The following is a 22,465-nucleotide window of genomic DNA, read 5'->3' on the forward strand; positions in this document are numbered from 1 at the left end:
AGTGACTTAATTACAATTCAAAACCTACTGATACATTTTTAAATGTACCGTAATTGTCAAGACTTTTACCTCTACTCGTGATAAGGAAGCAGAACTTTCCTGCATGTCCTCCAACTGAGGAGAGGTTTATATATCCTTTGGAGATATAAACATTGTAGGATCATACTTGTCATTGCTAAGGATGGCAAAATCAAGATAGCAGCTACATTAAAAGATTTCTCTCTACATGAGCACTAAGTGGTAAAAAATGCTGAAAAGATATAGTTCTCTATTTAAGAACTGGAAATCTAAAGGGTCTATGTAAGAAAGAGTCTTCTGTGCATAGATCATTTTACAGTGTTAAGGCTTATTTATTAGTATTTTACACCTAAAATAATTCATATTACAGCAGCAAACAGCAGTTTGGTTGGACAATTTAGGAAGGTTGAATAGCCTGAGATGGCAGAGACCAAGGACAAAAAATTTAAACCATATTTTCAAGATAGGTTTTTTTCAATAACACATCAATTCTTAATATACACAGTAACTTTTATAATGTTATTTCTACATAGTGAAAACTGAGCTACAAACAAAGAAAAGTTTGAAACATCAAGAAGCTATCGCATGATAAAATAAATATGTCAAATACCAGGTCAAATTCTAAAATGCTTCTTTTCTAAATATAAACCTGTTTTAAATTTAAAACTGACCAACTGCTGGTTTGTTGATATAGTAGCAAAGTAAATTTAGTACTCTGTGACTTCTTCCATATGACTTTACTGTTCTATTTTCTTAACAAGTACCAAAACAACTGTATTTTAGAGAACTCATTCATATTCGCCACAGGTTTTTAGTTTCATATTTACATATTAGATAAAATACTGAAGCCTTTTTCCAGAACCAGTGATTTATTGCACGATTACAAAAATTTAACTTGCAAGCAGAGTCTCATTTCTGCTGTAACACTTTTTCAATCCACCTTTCTCCTTTTTCATGTGATGACAGAGATGCAATGGTGTTTGTCTGCATTGGACTGATCCAGTCTAAATTAAGGGAATGAACAGAGATACTGAAGTAAGAAACCAGTCAGGGTGGGCTTTGCTTATGGTCAGATACAGACACTTCTGGACTGCAACTCAGATGAACTGACCAGTCTAGCAGAGCCTTTTTCCACCTCATACAGATGAGGCCACAGTGACTCCTCGTTTGCTACAGACCTCAAGTTACCTGGGAGTAACCTGAGCTTTAATAACATGTGGCATTAGCTGCACTGAAATTACTTCTCTGGGCACTTTCAGGGCTGGATTCATCTTTGCATATTTCAAAGCTAGACATCTCCAAATCTCATTACTGATCACACACCTACGCCAGACACCTCATTCTTTAACAACATCAGCAAGATGAGTTCCACCCTCAGTGTGCTCTGCAGTTAAATTCATATCGAGTAGGTTATTCCACCTTGCAGGTGCTTGTGTATTCCCAGTGTGCATGAAGTCAAGGAGCTAGTGACTAAACCTGCCCCTCAGCTCATCCAGCGTGGGCTTCCCTTTGTGCATCAAGTAAAACCAGAAACTTTTTCAGGAACAATCAACTGATTCATGACTGAACATAGAAATTCTTAGTCAGATTGAAATTTACACTAATGCTACTTCCCTATCAAATGATATAGCCCACTTATGTCACAGTCAATTACAGATTGCAGATGGCAATTACTGCTATCTACAATGTGAACCAAATGAGTTTTCTTCACAGACCAGCTTTGTTAGAGAAATTATCTGTCAAAGAAGAAAAATAATGAAAAAATGTGACTTTTAGTGTAGTGCCCCTTTAATTTTGCTGAAAAAAAATCAAACTGCCAATCTCCAAATCATCACAAAATAAATGAGTCTTTCAAGGTTAGCTGCTGCTGAGAAACAGGCGTAAGGGACATTACAAATTATTACACATTCATTAATGTTGGAAAATTTACAGCAATTATGAATTACTCTACACACATCACCTCTGCGTGGCCTGAACTGCTAGACACAAGTGGGAGAACTGCCTCCAAAGAGTTCAGCTTTTCTCCAGTGAGCTGGGGTCACAATTTGTTCCTAGGGCAGTGTAGATTCATACATCCCTTTTATTAGACAGAAAAATTAGTATCTTGGTCTAGCCTTAAACCATTCTTACCATCAGGTGTATATACAATATATGAAATTCCTATCATTATTAAATCTCATTCACCCAGGAAATACCTGTCCCAAGTCATTCCAATTTTGACTTGACATAGCACTGAGGTTTCAAAGCTGTATTTTATCCAGGAACAAATAAGAGGTTTCAATAAAGATTGGGGGGAAAAAATCCTTGTTTTTAGACAAAATGTTATTCAGAAAGAAAGAAAAAAGGAAATGAAACACAAATGGTGCTTGTCTGATTTCGACCCTGCTGGAGCACCAGTTACTTCATACAGCTGGGGCGGGCTGGGCTGTGCAGCCAACATCAACACAGATGGAATCCATTCCTGAATTAACCAGGCCCTCCTCCCTGAAATGCATTTTGCAGTGCTTGCCATAACAAAGTTGAAAACAATTATAAAAAAGATTCATTTTTGGGGGGGGAAAAAAGGGGAGAAACAGAAACATCCAACATTAAATACTTTCTGATAAAAGCAAGGCTGCTTTAATACTGAAAAAAAATTAAATTGATTAAATACAAAATAAAAATATCTCATTCATAACTGTACCATAAACAACTACATCTTTTGGGAGCTATGGAATATATAAGAGTTTGAGCACCAAAATATGTAAAAAGTATACGTGTGCATTCTGGCATTAGTCACTGATATTTATAGTGCTCTAATTTTTTTGCTATTGCTAGTTGCACTGTTTAATTCTTTCAACTTGGCAATTTTCAGTGGAAAATTTTGATGAAGTTATGAACTGAAATAAGTCTTTATTCAGTAACTTTTCAATAGTTTACCTGAAAAAATAAAAAGGCCATAAACCCCACAAAACTATTTACATATTCTATAAAAGGATTAAATCTCAGAAAACACTAGAACATGCGTAGCTTGAGTGGTATCAAGAAGAAAGACCTGGCAACCTGCAAAGAAGGTATTAGTATAAATTTCTATTTTTTTTTTCTTTTTTACAACAGGCAACAGGGAAGAAAACTGGAGAATGTTGCCTCTCAAGGCAAATAACCTTGGTCAATCACAGGAATAAGAACTGAGTTAGAAAATAAATTGCAATTACTTTTATCTCTTGGAGGAAAAGGGACAAAGACAAGCGATACGTTGTTTCCCAGAATAATAACAGTAATACCGAAAAAATACTGATGAAGATGTTTGTCAGGTCCTGGGTTTGAGACCAAATAAGAGATACTTTAACTGAAACTAAGTGGATGAGGTGATCATTACACTACAGAGTTGAGATGCCTGATTAAAGACTGGATGGTGCACAGGATGCCCAATTTCGGTTTACAGGATGGATTGTTGAGAGAAGGAAACAAAATATCTCCAAATAATAAGCAATATTTAACCGGATGGTAAAACTCATTATCCTACTGGACTCTGAAAAGGACTTATATGGACATATTAATTTAATGGCATATTATGATCTTCCCTTCCACTTGCCCACCTGTATTCCACAGACCACAAATAAACTCTTTCATTCTTTATCCTAAGAGATATTTCCTTCTCTATCCTACTCTATTTCCTTCTTCTGTCCAAGGGTACCAAGCAAGATAGACAGTAACTTTTTTTTTAGGGACAGTCTCGCTGATATCTGCTGACAATATGGAAAGCAGTCTGAAAGACAGAGAAAAATAAATGCCAGTATACAGAGGCCTGAGGATATAAAATCACTTTGTACCCCAAGGAAGATTTACACTCTGTAGTAAATAGAAACACCTCACTTTATGCAATGATTTAGGATGTGGGGATTTCCAGAGCAAAGCAGTGAGTTTAGCAGAGCCTGTTAGTACACCTGTGATGGCAAAGACTGCCAGCAACCCAAGTGCCACGCTCGCATGTGTGTTATTAGATCTACCACCAGTTTGGATCCAGCCAAACTGTGGAGCCAGCTGCTACGTAACCCCTCAGTGCTGAAGGCAGCAACATGAGACTGGAAAAGTGGTCACACACTGGTGATGTATAATAAAGCTACTCAGGAGCCAGCAGGCAAATTTGGGCTGTCAAGAAGAAACTTTGACACATGCACATGCCATTCGCTGTGGAGGAAGCTCAGACCTGACATCTCTACAACCTCACCGCAACTTCAGCCTAGAGAGGGAAGAGAACTCACACCTTTACGGTCCCTAACTCCACATGTGGAGAAAATGGATGTTCATGAAACAAGACGAATCAACAAACTGAGCAGCAATACAATTCACAAAACTGCTGAGCGTACATTTCAACCAGGCTTTGTTGTAACAGTGTAAGGGTCGGAAACTGGGCATTCGTACTTGCCACACACTTGCTACGAAAGCCTTTAGCTGAACTCAAAATTGCTAAGGCACTTAAGAGAAATCACTGTTTATTGCTAGAAGATCAGGACCTGGATGGACCTTGTATTTATTCAGGACAAAAGAGCTGACTGTATAGCATATTAAGACCATATTGAGCCATGCAATATTAGCCCGAGTGTACACAAGCAGAAGCTGGAAAGAATTCTGCATTTGACCTCTGATTCATATACTAAGGTTATTAATTCCTGGAGCCCACAAAACTGGGAGTCAAATAATGCGAAGGAAGTCTAACAACTTATCTTTTCAGCTTCTGAGCACAAAAGACAGCAAACCAGCCAGCCAGCTGCAAAACTCAGCTTTTTGGAACAAAGTAACCTTGCCAGTCCCACCACAAGGCGGGTAACAGGGCTGCATGATGGGCTGTTGGCGTAGTCCCACCTGACCACCTCTGCCTGTACGTGCAATTACAGCACACACCTCCACAACACCAGAGCTACCAGGATAAAAACCAAAAGGAACTCCCCAAGAAAACAACAGCCGAGGTCAGATACGATGGGAGGCCCAGCAACCCCCAGCAATCCTGTGAAGAGCTGAACTGGTCACTCACCAGCTCCTACTGCAGTGCTGAACAGATGGGGGCAAGGTGGAATCACCGCTCAAAGTGATTACCACAATTTGAGGACGAGTATAAGCACAAGTGGAACTTTTCCTTTGGGTGTGATCCTGAACAGTGACTTGAGCAGGTTTAAGGCTAAGAACAGAAGGTACACACTTGGTATGCTGTTCTCCAGGGAGTGGAGGTACATCTGACACAGTCTAAGAGCACGTCTGCTGACTTGGGGGTGAATGCCTAATTAAAGATATAATTGCAAAAATGCTTAGTATGTAGAGTATAGTGACTACAAACAGATCACAGCCTCGGAAAGCACAGCCTCATGATGGGAAAGGGATCTGAACAGACTTGCTTGCATTAAAGAATGAATCAGGGCGTCCTATGGCTCCACAGTTTGATCTGAAGATTGTCTGGAGAGCATTTACACAGGAACCTCAGCAGGAACTGAGTTACAGTTTCACAAAATACAACACATCTGCTCAGATACCCAAATAACCCCTTTACTTAAGAAAACGGAGGGTAAAGATGGCAGTGAAGAGGACCAAAAGGAAATAGTAAGAAAACAACATAATATATGAACTGAGCAGAGAACCCAGTTGGTTACTGAATCTCTCTACTAGCACTGTCACTCTGTGCCCAGATATAAATTGTCTCAGTTCTTGCTACTGTATGTAATTACATTTGAGATATTAAATAAAACCAAAAAGACTGGAACATGGAACGAACCACTAGGAAAGGACAGGTAGTTGGAAAGAGTTACACCCGAACTCTGTGGAAGACTGGAGTGGAAATAAACTCCAGACTCCACTGAAGCAACAGAAGATCTAACAAAACAATTAAAAGTGAAAGAGAATGAGCCAGAAACAAAAACAAGGTATTTCTGTATCATTCAGAATTTATAATAAAAGATTATTACACAGCCACTTGGAAGGATCACTCAGACAAAACAATACAGTTGACTCACGTCAAGCAAAGGGTATGTGTGTACCAAGAAATGAAATGGGCTTTAATTAATGCTAGGAAACACTTTCATACATATTACATGAGAAAGATGAATCTGAATTTTAAGTAGCATGGGGCTCTCAGTCAGAGATGTTTATTGTAAGTGAGCTCAAAGAAGTGTCTGTATTCCCCAGCAAAAACAAAATCACCTTCCTCTTCCAGGAGTTAATAAGCTCATCCAAGTACATGACATGACAATGAGGACAAGACAAGCAGTACAATGACAAAAGTGCAGGCAACACTTTTTCCACTGGAATAATATTGTCTAAGGGCCTGAGCACTGCATCAAATAAAAACAAGAGGAGACTTGGTACTCACTGACCTAACTCCTTTCCCATGTGTTTGTGTACAGAACATTAATGAGCATGGTGAGGAAAGCAAACAGTCTGGTCCCCAACTGTCAACACAAGGAGGGTGTTTTACGGACAGGTATAGCATAGAAACAAGAAATGAAAAACCTGAAGGCAGAAGTGTGAGCATGTTAAGAAAAAATGGTGGGACAATATCCTATAAGATCTGTGGCATTGATAATTTGATACTTTTCTTATATGAAGGTCAAAGATCATCAGTATCTAGTTAAAAAAAAAAAGTATATACAGCTTCACGGTGATTATAAAAAGAACTTGGTACAGAAGTTCAATCCTACTCTAACTCATCCAGTTTAAATGTAAATTCCAATTCAGAGAGAGAGATAGACCAGCTCATTCTGGCAGCTTAGACATGAAATATGGTGATATGTATTACTATAAAGGTATACCATAAATTAATTGAGAAGGAAATTGTTTTAATGAAGACTTTTCTGTGATACAATTTGCAAACATGAAATAAAACATCAACAATAATGCACCAACAACCTCACCCATGGAAAATGGGAATGACAATTACAGTGTACTGCAAGATAAGGCTAACGCAAAAAAGAGGCAATATACATTTCTTTATCCTTATTCCTTATGCAATCATATATGATGGCTGAAACTATTCCACAATTGCAGTGTGCCCAGGTGGCCAAGAAGGACAAGGATGTTTAGATTGGACATTAAGAGAAATTTCTTCACCAGAAGGGTTGTCAAGCACTGAAACAGGTTGCCCAGGGAAGTGGTGAAGTCACCACCCCTGGAGGTATTTAAAGATGTATAGATGTGGCACTTAGGGACATGGTTTAGTGGTAGCTTTAGGTAAAAAGTTGAACTCAACGACCTTAAGGGTCAACCTAAACGATTCTGATTCTATGTCCAGAAAACTGCTGTTCTGGTCACTCGTGATTGAAGTACATGTTCCACACAGCAGGTGCACTGATACTGTTCACTCGAATTACACCGGAGCTCAAAATGAAACTGAGAGAGTCACAGAATCACAGAATCAAACAGGCTGGGAAAGACCTCTCAGATCATCGAGTCCAACCCATGACCCAACACCACTCTGTCAACTAGACCATGGCAATAAGTGCCACATCCACTCTCTTCTGCCTCCCTGGGCAGCCCATTCCAAAGTTTGATCACTCTCTCTGTAAAGAATTTCTTTGTAATGTCTAACCTAAACTTTCCCCAGCACAGCTTAAGACTGTGCCCTCTCGTCCTACTGCTGGTTGCCTGGGAGAAGAGATCAACACCCACCCCGCTCCAACCTCCTTTCAGGTAATTGTAGAGAGCAATAAGGTCTATCTTATACACAATGGAGCAAAATAAAATCTTTGAGAGGAATATGACCGTGATTACAAATGATATCTGAAGCACAGGTACCATGATGAGGGGAAAAAAACTACTTAAACACAAGGACAAAGACTAGCAGTGATGGAATGGGATGATGGAACAACTTTTCAAACTGAAATAGTGGGTTAAAGAAACCCAAATGCCAGTAAATAGATTTTAATAAGTTTCTGAAAGGGTTAATATTTTATCATTGTCTGCAGTAAGAGTGACTGCACTGAATAATCAAAAAGGCCTCTTTACTTGTTCCTTCATTATGGAAGAACTTGTTGAGACATGTTTAAACTGAAGTTATAACCAGCTCTGAATTAAACAAATGAATTTGTTGAATTTATTTTCGTGGCTTTTGAAATTTCTTTAAGGAAAGAACGTGAAGACTAATAACTGTCTTAAGATCATCTTTAAAGAAGTACAGAGAATAACAACTGCTTTTCAGTATTAGAAGAAAAAGCTGGATGAAACAAAGATTCCTAAGTACCCACCTGGCACATGGACTCCTTGCTTTTGTTATGGCACTTTCCTCACTGCACACTTTAGAAGAAGCTCTAAGACTGTCACTTTTTTGGATGCTGTGCAAAGAATAAGTAATGTAATTGGTGATCTTTCACCTCAAAAATTCTTTTGATTTCCACATGATTTCTTTTCTTCTCCAAGGACACAGTCTCCTTTCAGTATTTTCTAATAAGTATCTAAGAGTATACCTGACAGTCAGCCAGAAAAAGGGAGGCTGTCAAATCTCTTCTCCACAATAGGAAACCCATTTATATGAAGCACTCCTACGGAGTAACTGTGTACTGTGCAAGAATGGGTTGGAGGAAGATGACCCATCCTTTTGATTCATATCTGCAGGGTTCTGGCATTTTGCTGAACACGTGCTGCAGTTAAATAATTATTAAATTGTTAATATTCCAAGAAAAACAAAACATATACTCGATTTTACTGTGAAAATCATGCAAAATAGCTAAGTGTGCTGTTTGTGTTTGATTTTGTTGGACTGCACAGTGCAATGAAATCACCAACTGTCAGATGTAATATGACAACCAAATGCTTGGAGGCTAGAAGTATTCTGTCACTGTCATGCTGTGGATAATTTATGCCAGTAATCCTCAGGCACATCTGAACAGCAGGACACACCAGATATTATCCTACTGCCTCAGTGGAAAATGTACTTCAAGGCCACTTGTGATAGTGCAATGATGGGATCCCAGGTGTTAAACCACCAGAAGCACTTTGATATATGCACAGAGCCTTGGCTCAGTTATTCCTCCAAACCCATCATCTAGCTCTGCTTCTTGCCTGTCAAGAGCAGGGAAATGCCATAAAAGTAGCTGTTGACGTGGAGAAGGATGAAGCAAGCAGATTCAAGAGGGGAGAAGTGATGGGACTATTTCAAACACAGTGACCTGCTCCTCTGCTGCTGAGCCAAACAAAGCTTCGCAGCTGCTGGCACTGTATCTGTGCTAGCAAGCAGACAATAATGCACCCAGGCAAGTGGTGCCTCAGTTCTGCAGCAGGACTTGGTGTTGCCCTTAAGCTTCACATCATTTATCGACAGCCTTTACTTCATGGGTCACCCAAAAAAGCTGCATGCACAGACTAAAGCAAGGGAGGATTCGTGCTTTCTCTGCCTAACAGAAAGTCTGCTAGACTAGATGTAGCCAAACCAAGAGGCTGAGTGCTTGGTGATTTCCTTCATTCAAGTATATCTAAGGTCCAACTTTGTCCCTCAATTTAAGATCGGTTCCAAAGCCCACTGAGTCCAGGAAAACTCTCTGGGCTTTAATGTGTTTTAGTAACTGGAGACTTCATTTAAACTATTAACAGCATGTCTCTAAATAAAATGAATTTTATACTCTTTGTTCTTGGACTGATGAATAACAAAACTGATACAAGATTTAGCCTGAGCAAATATGCAGGTCTATTTACAGATTTACAAAGGAAAACTTGCACTGCACCTGCCCACATATAATTTTAACTCCTGGCACTACTTTAAGGAGTATTGAATTCCTTCCCACCCACACATCTTTACATAAGTAGAAGCTTAAACACCAATTCAGACTAAACATTTTTGAATGCAGAAACCCTTGAGTGACACAAAGAGAAACAGTGGTGTAAATGAAACTTTAATTTTCATGACACTCAATAACTGCTGGGTTTAAAACACAGATTTTAAATAGTGTGTAGTTTATTTGAAGCTATTGATTCCCACTTTCAGTGAATTCCTATGCTCCAGCAGTACACTGTGTTTTCATTGGAGGCTAAGACAATCACTAGATGTTATTTAGCAGAAAAAACTTTTCTGTCCTGAATGGTTGGCAAAAGGAGGTGCCATACACCATGACTTTCAACTTGCCAGTTCAACTTGCCGTGAAGACAGGCAACCTGAAGCAGATTATCCTAGCCTCTGGTGGGCCCAGGGAGTTTCTGCCACTTGACTATGAAAGCATGGTCTATGAAAAGTGGCTAGGAAAGGTGGCTCAGTATTTGTGTCACTGAGTAACGCAATTATGTACAGTTTTTATGGAGACTGGCATCAGCTACAAATTTTTAGGACTCCATTGATTTGGAGTGGGTTGAAAATCACCATGCAGGAGCAGTAATGGAAAGGAAAATTAGATCTTGGCTACTGTCACTAATGTCTTGTGTATAAAAAGAAAGATAATATGACAGTCTCTAATCATATCCCATATTAATAATGAGGGTTTAAAAAAGAAGCAAAGTTCCAAAAAACAGCTAATGATCAATGCCATTGTATCAATGTGACTTCATGAGAAGAATTCAGAGTCACACTGGGGTTTGAGCTTGCCCCAGTGTTGAAAGGACAAAAAGCTGATGGTTTTGTCTCTTCCTTCTGACTCCACCTGGTCTTTTGCAGGACAGCAGCAGCCTGTCATCTTTTTCACAAATTACAATGTGCTACTATCTCAAAATAGCACTACTCGTAACCTGTATTTGGATATTGCAAGACAATGAGAGGCTTGGGACATCTCCTGGGCTCCAGAAAGGGAGATGAAACTCACCACTGCCTAACAGCACCAAGAGAATTGGAGAAAATTTGGCAAAAATCAGCTACAGACACTATGGAAAAAGCAGCTGAGTTTGATGAATTCACTCAGGTGAAAGCATCTGCAGTGTTACAGGCAGATCAGAAGGCAAGGCCACGTTCAAACTCTACTCTGCCAGGCTCAAAATGGGAAGACCACACTGCAGACTGGCCAGTTCTAACTGTGTCAACTTCCACAGTAATTCCCACAGTATCTCAGAGAAATATTTTTGTTACTCAAAAATCCAAACTGAACTACTGCAAAAAACAGTGTTGACCTCCTGGATCTAATTCATACTTCACACCATTTCACTTTCTGCAGCTGTACCAACTTTAAGGGAATTTACACATTAGTGTATGAGAAAGGAAAAGTACTTCAGTCATCTTTAGAAAAACAACTTGAGTCTTCAGAGCCAAACTGAACCTACATAAATATGAAAGAATGAGGATTTCAACTGGTTTCAGTTTATGAAGGTAGTACCTGAAGTCTACATTTCAAAGGCACATGCATTTTGCATAATTTTCATGCCCAAACCCCTTCCCTTGTAATTTATGCAATATGTATCTTGAATTAAAGAAAAATAATCAGTTTCTGGCACTGTTAACCATGAAATAGATTCCCCAAGTTTCACTGCATATTAATAAGACCACTTTTGCATCCATTAGATATATGCATAATTGTTTTACAGCATCCCTTTTAGTTGAATTTTGCTGCAATATATATGCAAATGCTGGATATTAAGGTTTCTAGCATAAACATTCCCTTCCTATATTGATTTCAGCATATCTCATTACATTATGTAGAACACAAATTTAGAGGAAAAAAACTTGTTCAGGTCACAAACCAAAAACCAGCAGTGCTTAGGGAGAAACTAAGGTCAAGGTATTCCACACAATACATGTTTGTTGTGTTTTTTCACTTTGTTCTTCAGTACATAGCATGTAACAAAAGGCTGTCCAGGAGTTCAACCTGATAAATTAGTTCTTGTGTTCATAAGATGCTATTGGCTTTTACATCTTTTAAAACCATGCATAAATGTGATAATAAAAAAACACATCAAAATGAAACAGAACATCAGCCGTCCAGTTGTTCTGGCCCTGAAAGCTGTGTCTGTGCTTCCTGCTGTAGCCAATGAACGTGAGTCTCCACGGATCGTCCTTATGACCATGCACAAAATTTTCCACGGAAGAATAAAGAGATGGACACTTTATCAGTATTAGGGCGAAGACCATGTTCATCTTTTAACAGGCTAAACCATGATTTGCTTATGCTCCTCTAAAAAAAAATAATGCTGAAAATGTTTTCTTCATCGTATCTAACGTAAAGTCAGTAAGAGAGAAGCATTAAAACTTGTTTACAGTTCGTTCTATAACAAGACAGTTGCTCAGCTGGAAGACTGAATTATAGATCTTGATCAGTGTCTTTGCTATAAACATCTCTAAGAGCATGTGCATCTACTTGTTCTGCAGGGAATTTCATATACAGAGAGTGGGCAGGAAGGGCACTAAAGACTTTACTTAGAAAAAAAAAGGAAGCTTTTTTCCTTCGTTTTAAAACTCTGCACCTTCATTTTTCAGCTATCAAGGAGGAGTATTCCCATGAGGCTTGCTCCAGGAAATGTTATTAATAGAACTGTAAGAAACTGTCTGGGACCTGTGGGCTTGGCCAGGCCAACCTCCAACATACAACGGGTCAACCTTTGAAGTCAAGGTTATGTTGCTCAGGCTTTTGTCACTTTAACTTTGAAAATCTCCGAAGACTGCAATTCCAGTCTGCCAGTTACCTATTCCCAGCCTTATTTCACCATAGGGAATTTTTTGCCTTCTCTTCTGCAAGTTGAACCGAATTCCCTCAACCAAAGCAGAGGTGAGAGGAATAATCATTTCCCTGGACTTGCAGGCTCCTTCCCCTTGCAACCATTTCTGCTAGTGCTTACCACAAATACATTCTCTCTTGTATATATTTATATAATTAAATATAATACTCACCAGCCACTGCTGAGGTATTTCTGGCAGAGGCATTTGAGGAGGCGCTGGCAAACTGTTGGCAACTTCTTGTTTCTGTACATGTTCTTTTATTTCTAAACCTGCGGAAGAGCAACAAACATCACTTAACACCTTCGTAGATGCGTATGGGATATCTTTTCCACATGTGGATCCCATGTCTGACTGTCACACACTGAAATCTGGCACACAGTGCTGATCATAGCCTACCTCCCAAGCATGGTTACTGAGGCAGGACTGAAAGAATGCAGGGAATTCAGGAATTTAATCAAGCAGAACAAACACATACTTACTCTATATGATAATGACATATATGCTGTTTGGATCAACAAATGCCAGACACAGAATAAAATTACAGGAAATCATTCTGAACTGCACATCCATCTCAAACTGAAAGACTTGAACTAGATTCAAACACGTTGCCAGGCACATACGACACAGATAAAACCACTTACTGGGGGAAGATACCACACTCAAAAACATCGCAGTGGCACCATACAGTGAATAAACACAGTCAGCCTGTGGGCAGTACGTGACTGGCTGCCTTTCGTCAGCAGAGATGGACAACAGTTGTTCCCACGGCACATTTTAGATGGGCAAAGTCCTCACAAAGAAATGAGCCCCAAACTATCTTACGTACCAAAAGAGTGGGGAAGAGAGTAGAAGAACAGACCCTGCCTGCCTTCCTGGAAGCAATGGTGACAGCTATTTGGCCAAGCCCACAGTGCCCATGTCCCTTGGGCTCCCTGCTGCCACCACCATCTCTGATCATGGGGCTGTGGTGACAGTCTGCCCAACTCCTAAGAGATGCAGGATGCTGTGACACCCCAACCTGGAGCACTGCTGGGAGGACATTGCCCTAACCAACTCACTATTAACAGAACTCACACTGAGCATGTTTTCTCACCATTTTCTTCTTTTTTTTTTTTTATAACCTCATCGTTTTCCAGGTGAATTTGAAAAGGGAAAAGGAGTTGAATGTAAAAGCTGCTTTGACAATCCTTTGTATCACTGTTCCATCTCCTTCACAGGGGAAAAAAGGAGTGACCTGCTTGTTCTGGGTTTTGGCGCAATAATTTAAATCATAGCTGAATTCACTTCATAGAAACATGATATTGTTTACTTTTCTAAATATCAAAAGGACATTAGGGAGCATCTCCTTAATGTTCTGGCAAAAATTCAGTCCATCAATTGTACCGTCCTTAAACCTAGACTGAACTTAGTTCCTAGTGTTTAGTTGCATTTTTAAATATATATTTACATAAGTCAAATGAACGTCTTTCAGTCAAGAAAATATAATTCTCAAAAATTCAATGATGAAATGTTTCCTGATACCCCAGTCCCACTGGCTGTGAAGTCATGGATTGAAAAACAACACTGATAAGTTAAACTTGCTCTAAAGACTACAAATTCTTCTTTTTTTCCTACAAATCAAGACATGGATTAGTCTTGGGAAACATTCCTTTTTTTTTCCAGTATACCTTTCACTTGTTCCTCTTTACGTAGGATGAATCTATATTACAACTGCCATCCTTATCCAAGTCTCCCGTGTTTTTCCTGACAATCAGAAGTCACACATGAAGGGGTTTTTACAAAAAAAGCCCCAAATTATTCCAAGTGAATACTATTGACTCTGTAGAACAATTTCCCCCCATTTTAAACTATGTGTGTTTAATCAAGAAACTGGTCTAACATTTAATTTCTTCTACCAACTTACACAGCAAAGGGAGTACTACAGGTTTAGGGCATCAAGACCCTTTAAGGAAAACAGGCAGTGTTGGCAGTCATATTAAATGACTAAATCCAGCAACAGTTCTTACTCCAAAATAAACTCTTTGTGTCTTTGTTTTTTAGAAGAAAGTCTGAGTTTTAGAAGGAAATGCCAAGTGTTTTCTTCAGACCTACAATCCATTGTGCATGCCAAGGCTGAGAAAGAAAAATGAAGTTTATAGTTTTGCCAGCTATTCAGAGTAACCACTGGTTTGGACGCAGGGCAGGTTGAGGCCAGGCAGCTACAACCTGAAGAACACATCTGCCTGGGCCAGTTCTCTCTGCTTGATAGATACTAAATGAAGAAAACAGTGTCCATTTGGGGGAGATGGAACAAAACAAGGCAAAAGATTTCTAAAGAATTCCCCAAGTAAGAACTTAGTTTCAAGTGTTTTACTAAAACCCAAGCAGCTCATTACAATAATTTCCACACCTTTACAAAGAAAAACATAATTGTTCATTTCCAGATATTCTAAAGAAGCCAGCCACTTCCCAGTTCCCCAGATCCTTCATTACCATTCCCTATTGATCTTACATGGTTTTCTACAGCAATTGAAAAATCCTATTGGATTCACCCAGTTGAATTTTGCAAATGCAACTGAAGGGTCTGATCTCAGCATAGTCCTCAGGCCTCTTAAACTGTGCCAGCAACCCAAGAGCTCTCGTGGAGTTGTGTGGGTGGAGTAAAACAATATTTTGAAAAACAGACTCCAAATGATAGTTCATCTTAGTTACAGTGTACTGTGGGTTTATGCATCCTTTATTGCTTTTAATTTTAATGAAGAGATGAATAGTTTCAAAGGGATGGGAGTACTGAATGTTATAACTGATAAAAAAAGCAGCAGGGTCGGCTCCAGTAAAGTACATGACTCCCTGGGTAGTTTCACACACACTTGAAGCCAGGATGTGATGGCAGAGCTCCCAAGGAGGCAGTTCCTCTCCTTCCCTGCCTTGTTCCTGTCCCTGCACCAACCTCTCCTTCGAGCCAGCATAAGCATGTGTGTGGCCTTAGGTTGAACCAGACCAGAGAAGCGACACTGGTTAGGACTAAAGCATTAAAAAAAAAAAAAAAAAAAAGAAAAGGAAATAATGCTTGTGCTAGCAGAAAGTTAGCACAGAAAGGAAGAAGCAATACAAGAGTAGCCTGGAGAGAGAAACGGGATGCTTTTTTTAGAGGACATCCTGACTTAAATTCTATTTAAACTGCAATTCCATAAACTAGAGTTTATAGACATATAAAGCATAGTCCTATGATCTCTTGCTCAACTGAACTATGGGATTTCCTTAATTCTAGTTTGAACTAGAGCATATCTTTTAGAAAAATATTCCATCTTGATAAGATGCCAGCAATGGCATGCAGAACTTGCTAAGTTCTTCCATTAGTTCATAGCTTCAATGCTCAAAACATGGGCTTTATTTCCACTTTGAAAGAAACATTCAGCCATTGCAGAATGACTTACACTGTTGTCTAAGTCTAAAAATTTATTCTCAGTCATTCCTTTTCTACACAAAGATTGATTATGATACCTCATTTTGGATAATTTGAAGGCATATTTCTGGATCCTTTTACAACTTTTACAACTTTTCTTTGAAATGTCTAAATTTTATCTCCTTGAATGTAGGCACTAGAAGCGCGTAAAATGTTCCAACAGCAACTGCACTGAGCAAAGCCCTACCACTAAATACATGGATCTCCTATGGATCCTGCTAACAGATGGATCCTGTAATTGGATGTAATGGATCTTGTTAAAGATCCTGAAATAGGCTTTAAAATATAAATGGTAGGTGCTGAATAGTGGAAAGCTATGGTCCTGTGGTCTTTTTATCTGTTACCACATCTAGAGACGTAACCTGAACACACCTACGGAGGTGCCCTGGTACAGAGAAATTGATATTCATACAGTTAAAACTGAATTATCTATATGGAGCAGATCTTTGTCTGATCTGACTCCCACATCATGCCTAGGAACTCATGCAGGAGACAAGTCAGGTCAGGCCAAACCCATGCTAAAGATCACTCCATAATTTAACAGCATAAATAATTGCATTATAAGAGTCTGGAAACATACTCAGCACTGTGAGGTGCAGGGTTTTTTGTCTGGAACACCATACACAATCCTACACAATCCCAAAATAAAAATAATACAACAACCCTTCCCTGTGTTTTCAAAGTTGGCAGCAGAATGTTGTCTGACATCCTGAAGAAGTAAATGTTTTTCTTAATAAATCTAGTTGAAAAGATTGCAAGAATAACATGCAGGGTCAGATCAGCATTGTTGAGGTTATTTTTGAACTCCAGTAAAATACAGCTGTTTCTAAACATATCAAATTGCAGGTTCTCACCTACAGATTTTGGTCTTTAGAAGTTGGATGTATTTTGGTCAGCCTTTGGAGCATGAAGGCTCCTTCCACAATATAAAAAACTGGTATTCACCTCCTTCTCTCTGTAGTGAAGTAAAAATAGCAATGGGTCTTTAAGAATGTCGAAACAGAAAGGAGGACAATAACTACTTTCAAGTTGATCTCCTTTGACTTGAATCCCATGGCAAAAATTATTTCTTTACTGAAAGGGAGAAACACTGCATCAAACAAACCGTATTTTTCTAGCATCAGAGAAGAAACAAATCATGAGAAATACAGCTGCTCACAATGTTGCTTTTCTGCAACAAACTCTGGTATTTTTCAAAAAATCTAAACTGAGGGTTTACACCGACAGTAATTCTGTCAAATCTAGCAGAGACAGAGGTCTTACAGCCCAGATGTCACTTCATACAGAAAGGTGGTTTAAAAAATATAAGAGTACTGTTAGAAAAAATAGAGAGGAATGTTCTTCATACAAGCTCTGTGGAAAGGTTCCTGTACACAGTGAACACTTATATTGCACTCAGTTCCATAATCTTGATAAAGACAAAAGCGATTGTGCAATCAAAATGGTTTTAGATAGGAAGAAAAGGAGAAAGTGAGTCTAACTGCAAAATGCAAACCAAACCTGCTGACAGCCATTTCCTTTCTCTGGTTTGGCACTCCTGTATCAGCCATGCACCCAACTCCACCTCAGTATCAAGGTTTTTTTGATGGATTTGGGTTATTTGACACAGATGAAAAGGTGCTGTGGCCAGCACTCCCTGACGCAGTATAACTTTTCCATCAAAACTCACAAATAGCATTACTGCCACAAACAAAAGGAAGTAACCGCTCTACCAGCAGAACTGAAAACATTCTATCTAGAATGTAATTTTGTAGCTGGATTCACCCATGTGCACCCAAGATACTTCTAGTGTGCCTTTTGCTATATTTTACTGCTGAACACAAAGGAAAACATTCAGGAAAGTTACACTTTGGTTTCACCCTGTCTTTCTGTCTTGCTTCAATTTAGGGCTTGTCTTTAGCTCTTAAAGTTATTTCACTGAGCACAGACTTATTCTGTGCATTCTGCAAGCGAGAAAACACACCCCGGCACTGACCTTTTGATGACTGTATTCTCAGGAGAATGTTAGTTATTACTGCCTTCTTCTCCCTGACAGTGGAAGTTAGATATTCGTGGTCCAGAAGTTCAAGAAACAGGCGCAGCTCAACTATTAACTCTTCCATGGCTGAAAGACAAAAAAAACCCAGAATTACTTTTTCTAAAAAGTCCCTTTAGAAGAAAGATAAGAGTTAATTCTTATTTATGCACATTCATAGTTATTTTCTAGCATTTCTTAAAAATCTACGGTCCTCCCTGCTGGAAACACACTTTAACATTATTAAGCATCAGAAGAACCAACAGAATAGTGCATTAGTGAGCACTACTGGCATTTACAGTGGTTATCTCAAAACTGACAGACGTATCTTTGCAGACACCACATGGTGAAGCCAGCACTAGACAAGAGCAGGAATGGTGGCCATTGGTTTTTCTATCAGTGCCACTCTGGTTCCCCTCCCATTAACAAACTGCAAAATTTCTAACTGCAGAACAAATATAAGGTTTGGTAAAGCTTCTAGACACCATTGATATTTTCACGAATCTTTTTCTTTCCCTTATTTATTCTGTTTGCTGTGGTAAAAAAGAGCAGGTATTCCTTTTTTTACAATGATTTTTCTTTTTTATAATCTCCAAAGACAAGCTCCTAACCTGTCGCATATTTTCTTATCACTCCTCACATTCCCAGTGATGCACTTCCTATTTCATCCTAATTCTATTATTTCAGATATCAAGGCTTTCCAATTGGCTCTAGGAAAAATGACATTCCCTCTTTCTATTCACAGTGCTTCTTAATTTTTTATCAATGAACTTTATAAGTATATTTCTACTTTTTTCCTTTCAAGTTATCCCCATAGTTCTAATATCCCACTGTCCTAGTAACTGCAGTAGCTCAGACTATACATACAAACACCTTTGTTACAGCCTAATCATATGATATCTCTTTAGCAGGTTTATGAGAAACCCATGGTATTGAAGAACATTTTCATGCTTTTGTTCTCTCATAGTTCTGAGATTCTTTGGTCCCTTCCCTTAAGTGAATGTGCTATTTATAGGTTTTGTTTCATCTTGATAGAATAGTTCACATTTCCATACTTTCTGTATCCCATGACATCATCCTCATTAAAAGATGAGGAGAAACATCTATTTCACTTCAGGATCACACCTACAATTAATCTCAGTTCTACCCTCATTCTGAAATGCCTCCACTCAAATTCTTCTCTACTTAATCACATTTGTTTTTGTAGTTTTTTCAAGGCTTAACAGGGCAACTGCTGCTAAGTCTGTTCAGACCTCTAAAAGGTACATTCCTTGCTGCTTACTCCTTTACCAGCTCTTCCCTACTCCTAAAACCTTTCTGAAACAGTTGTTTACCCAAGTGAACCTGGAATCCTTTTTTTCCATTTCTGAGAATGTGTCTGGATGTTTAAACAACCCTTGTTCAAGATGCATTTGCTTTATCCTACACTTGACAACAGTATAGTATAGGAAAGCCTGCAGACTGAAGCTGCAGCTACAGTCCTGCAAGGGGCTATTGGCCTCTTCTTGTCTCCAAAGAATACAGATTTTCCCATGTATTTGCAGACTGTACCCCACTACACTCTGGTTGCTCTGGCAAACCCAACATACCTCTAGCAGGTACAGAAAACGTGCCAGTCACAAATACCACGGCATGAGAACAGCTTAACAAAGAAATCTCTGAAGAAGTAGACCTGGGCAAATATTGTCACAGAATCAATTAGGTTGTAAAAGACCCTCGAGATCATTGAGTCCAACCAGTAACCCAGCACTGTCAAGTCCACCACTAAACCACGTCCCTAAGCACCACATCCATGTTTTTTCACAGAGACAGTGACCCTACCATGATCCTGGGCAACTGTTCCAATGCTTGATCACCCTTTCAGGGAAGAAATTTTTTCCTAATATGTAAACCTCCTCTGGCTTAACTCGAGGCCATTGCCTCTTGTCCTGTTGCTTGTTACTTGGGGGAAAAGACTGACACCCACCTTGCTACAACTCCTTTCAGGCAGTTGTAGACAGAGATAAGGTCCACCCTGAGTATTTTTTTCTCCAGGCTAAACAATCCCAGCTTACTTCAACACTCCTCATAAGACTTGTGCTTCAGACCCTTCATCCTTAATTTTCTCAAAGACACCATTAATTTTCACACAGAATTTCATCCTGCCCAAGTTTTTCTTCATGATTATGTTCTTTGATTCAACTGAGTAGCACTGCCATTATATAAGCTGTCCACATTTTCAAGAAATATATTTCTCAAAGATTTTCAGAATATATAGGTAGAAAGAGGGTATTCAAAATGTCAGAAAAACTGTCTCCATCACTCCCCGATGTAGCTCATGAAAAACATCCCATGGCTACAGGTAATTTTTTTTGCCATTACAGTTGTAGCTGTCTAAACTGTCTTGAAATCTGTTAGAAATCCGAAGTATTTCACAACAACTCTATTACTTACAGAGTTGTTTGCATTATGGAACAACAACATATATACCTACAGTATACAGCTTTCTGAAGCACAGAGATAAAGGTTCAGATTTGTGAAGTGGTAAGTGATCACAAGACTCAAGGAGAAATAAAGCAAGAGACTAAATAATCAGTTCTTACTTTTTTTTCTAAATTATACAGTTTAGAAATAAGATGTATATTCCATTATATGTACAGTCGTCTCTTGCTTTTAAGTATGCTTTGAATATAAGATGCATTAATAGTGTTGTTACAACTTCATTTTAATTATGGAATATATGAATATTTTAATGGTTACATATGTGTTATAATATATGCCTTTCAAAAGCTATCATTACCATAGAATCTAGGCAGTCATTGTGAAACTTAATCAGTACACAGTAAAAGAAATGTATATTTTTCAAGTAGTTCTACAGCCATATAAATTAATGTCAGTAATTGCATATATTACTGCACTAAAATTTCTTTGCAATGCCATGTTTTCTGGTTTCTTTAAGGCAAGAGAGTGTAAATAGGCTTAAAGAGAGCTATCCCTTGTTCTCATCACCAAAGAATACCCTGTGCCACAGTCACCTCACTTCTTTGCTAAGAATCTTCATTTCTGGAAAGGGAAAAAAGGATGAAAGCATCAGATCCCATTTATATTCAAAGTGTGCACACTGTGTTCAGTTATTAAAAATTATCAGATCCTTTTTCTCAGGAGCTTATAATCTAACATAAACAGATGGACTGCAAAATGAGAAATGAAAACAGAGCAAGAGGGAGTTACCAGGCAAGGAGACAGGGAAGCAAGAGGAGAGGAGATAGGAAACCGCTGCTGGAGAGGCTCCTGGGAGCTGGCAGGCCTTGTACTATAAACATGTGGCCTTCCTCTGTGTCTCTGGAGGAAATCTGCATTGCAGTCCCTGGTGACCTACAATAATAGTCCCATTGACCTACAATAACCAAACCGCCGAAGGTACTGGAAGCAATTCAACTGCTCCAGAAGAGGATTTTTAAAAAAAGCTTTGGTTAGGACCAGTAAGAGGATGGTAAGATGAACCTGGTACCAGCGAGACAATCCTTAAAAAGTCTCAAAATCACTCCCTTAGCAACGCATTCGCCATAACTGCATGTAACGCTTGGCCTGGTGTCCAGCACTGCGGTTCAAATGTCCAGCAGTGCATCATGCAGGAATGTAGAGCCTGAAAAGACTCACTTTTCCTGCCTTTGCAAGCTCACAGGTATATGACACTGACTTCAAGCAAGCAGTCATAAATGCTAATGATACAATTTTAGCATGACAACAGAATACAATTGCTAGCAGCTGTTGAAAAGTGCTAGGCATGAACGTAACATTGCTTCTCTTACATTTCTACCAGGATTAAATTGGGGGGTTATTTTCTTTTGTGGGACTTAATAGCATCATAACTATCAAAGTGTGAAGGAGGGAAGTTCTGAATTTCACTTTATATATGCAAGGATGTCAAACATGCAAAAAGAAAAGGGAAACACCGTTCCTAGTAAGAAACACTCTACACGTATCTTAAAAGCACACTTTTCTCTTTTAGTACTTTTGCTGCTTAAACAAAGAACAGAAATACTGCCATGGAGTGCATTTACATTATTGAAATCAAGAAGCTGAAAAATCTTTTTTCCCCAGATGGCAAAAAATAAACTTGTATATTCTCATGAAAAAACAAATTTTGCCTGTTGTCAATCCTTGGCTGATTTTCTGAATTAAAGAGTCTTCTTCTATCCTTCCTAGAAATGTAATGATGTGCTCACAAAAAAGTAATGGAACTGAATAACAGAAAATCTACATAATACATATTTTCAGTAAGCAATCACTGCTTCTTAAATGGAGACTCCAAAGGAGCGGGTGATGCAAGTCCCAAAGAAAAACATACTCTTCCAGTGAGAGATTACCCTTGGAAATCTGACATCACCACAAAATAAGAATAATAATCAGAAGAAGG

At 38.8% G+C, this 22,465-nt stretch overlaps 1 protein-coding gene across 2 annotated transcripts in view; it reads right to left on the reverse strand.

Moving 5' to 3' along the window:
• The window catches only part of AFAP1 (actin filament associated protein 1), a 117,259-nt gene that overhangs the window by 48,240 nt on the left and 46,554 nt on the right, over nt 1-22,465 (reverse strand). For both annotated transcript variants that reach the window (XM_027723677.2, XM_027723675.2), the window contains exons 2-3: nt 18,028-18,156; nt 12,779-12,876 (exon numbers count right to left, since the gene is read on the reverse strand). In XM_027723677.2, the coding sequence (XP_027579478.1) occupies nt 12,779-12,876; nt 18,028-18,154 (225 nt within the window). In that variant the 5' untranslated portion in view covers nt 18,155-18,156. The remainder of the gene's footprint in view (nt 1-12,778; nt 12,877-18,027; nt 18,157-22,465) is intronic.

This window comes from Pipra filicauda, unplaced genomic scaffold, assembly GCF_003945595.2.
Source record: "Pipra filicauda isolate LSUMZ 115617 unplaced genomic scaffold, ASM394559v2 scaffold35_size7292922_pilon, whole genome shotgun sequence".
NCBI lineage: Eukaryota > Metazoa > Chordata > Aves > Passeriformes > Pipridae > Pipra > Pipra filicauda.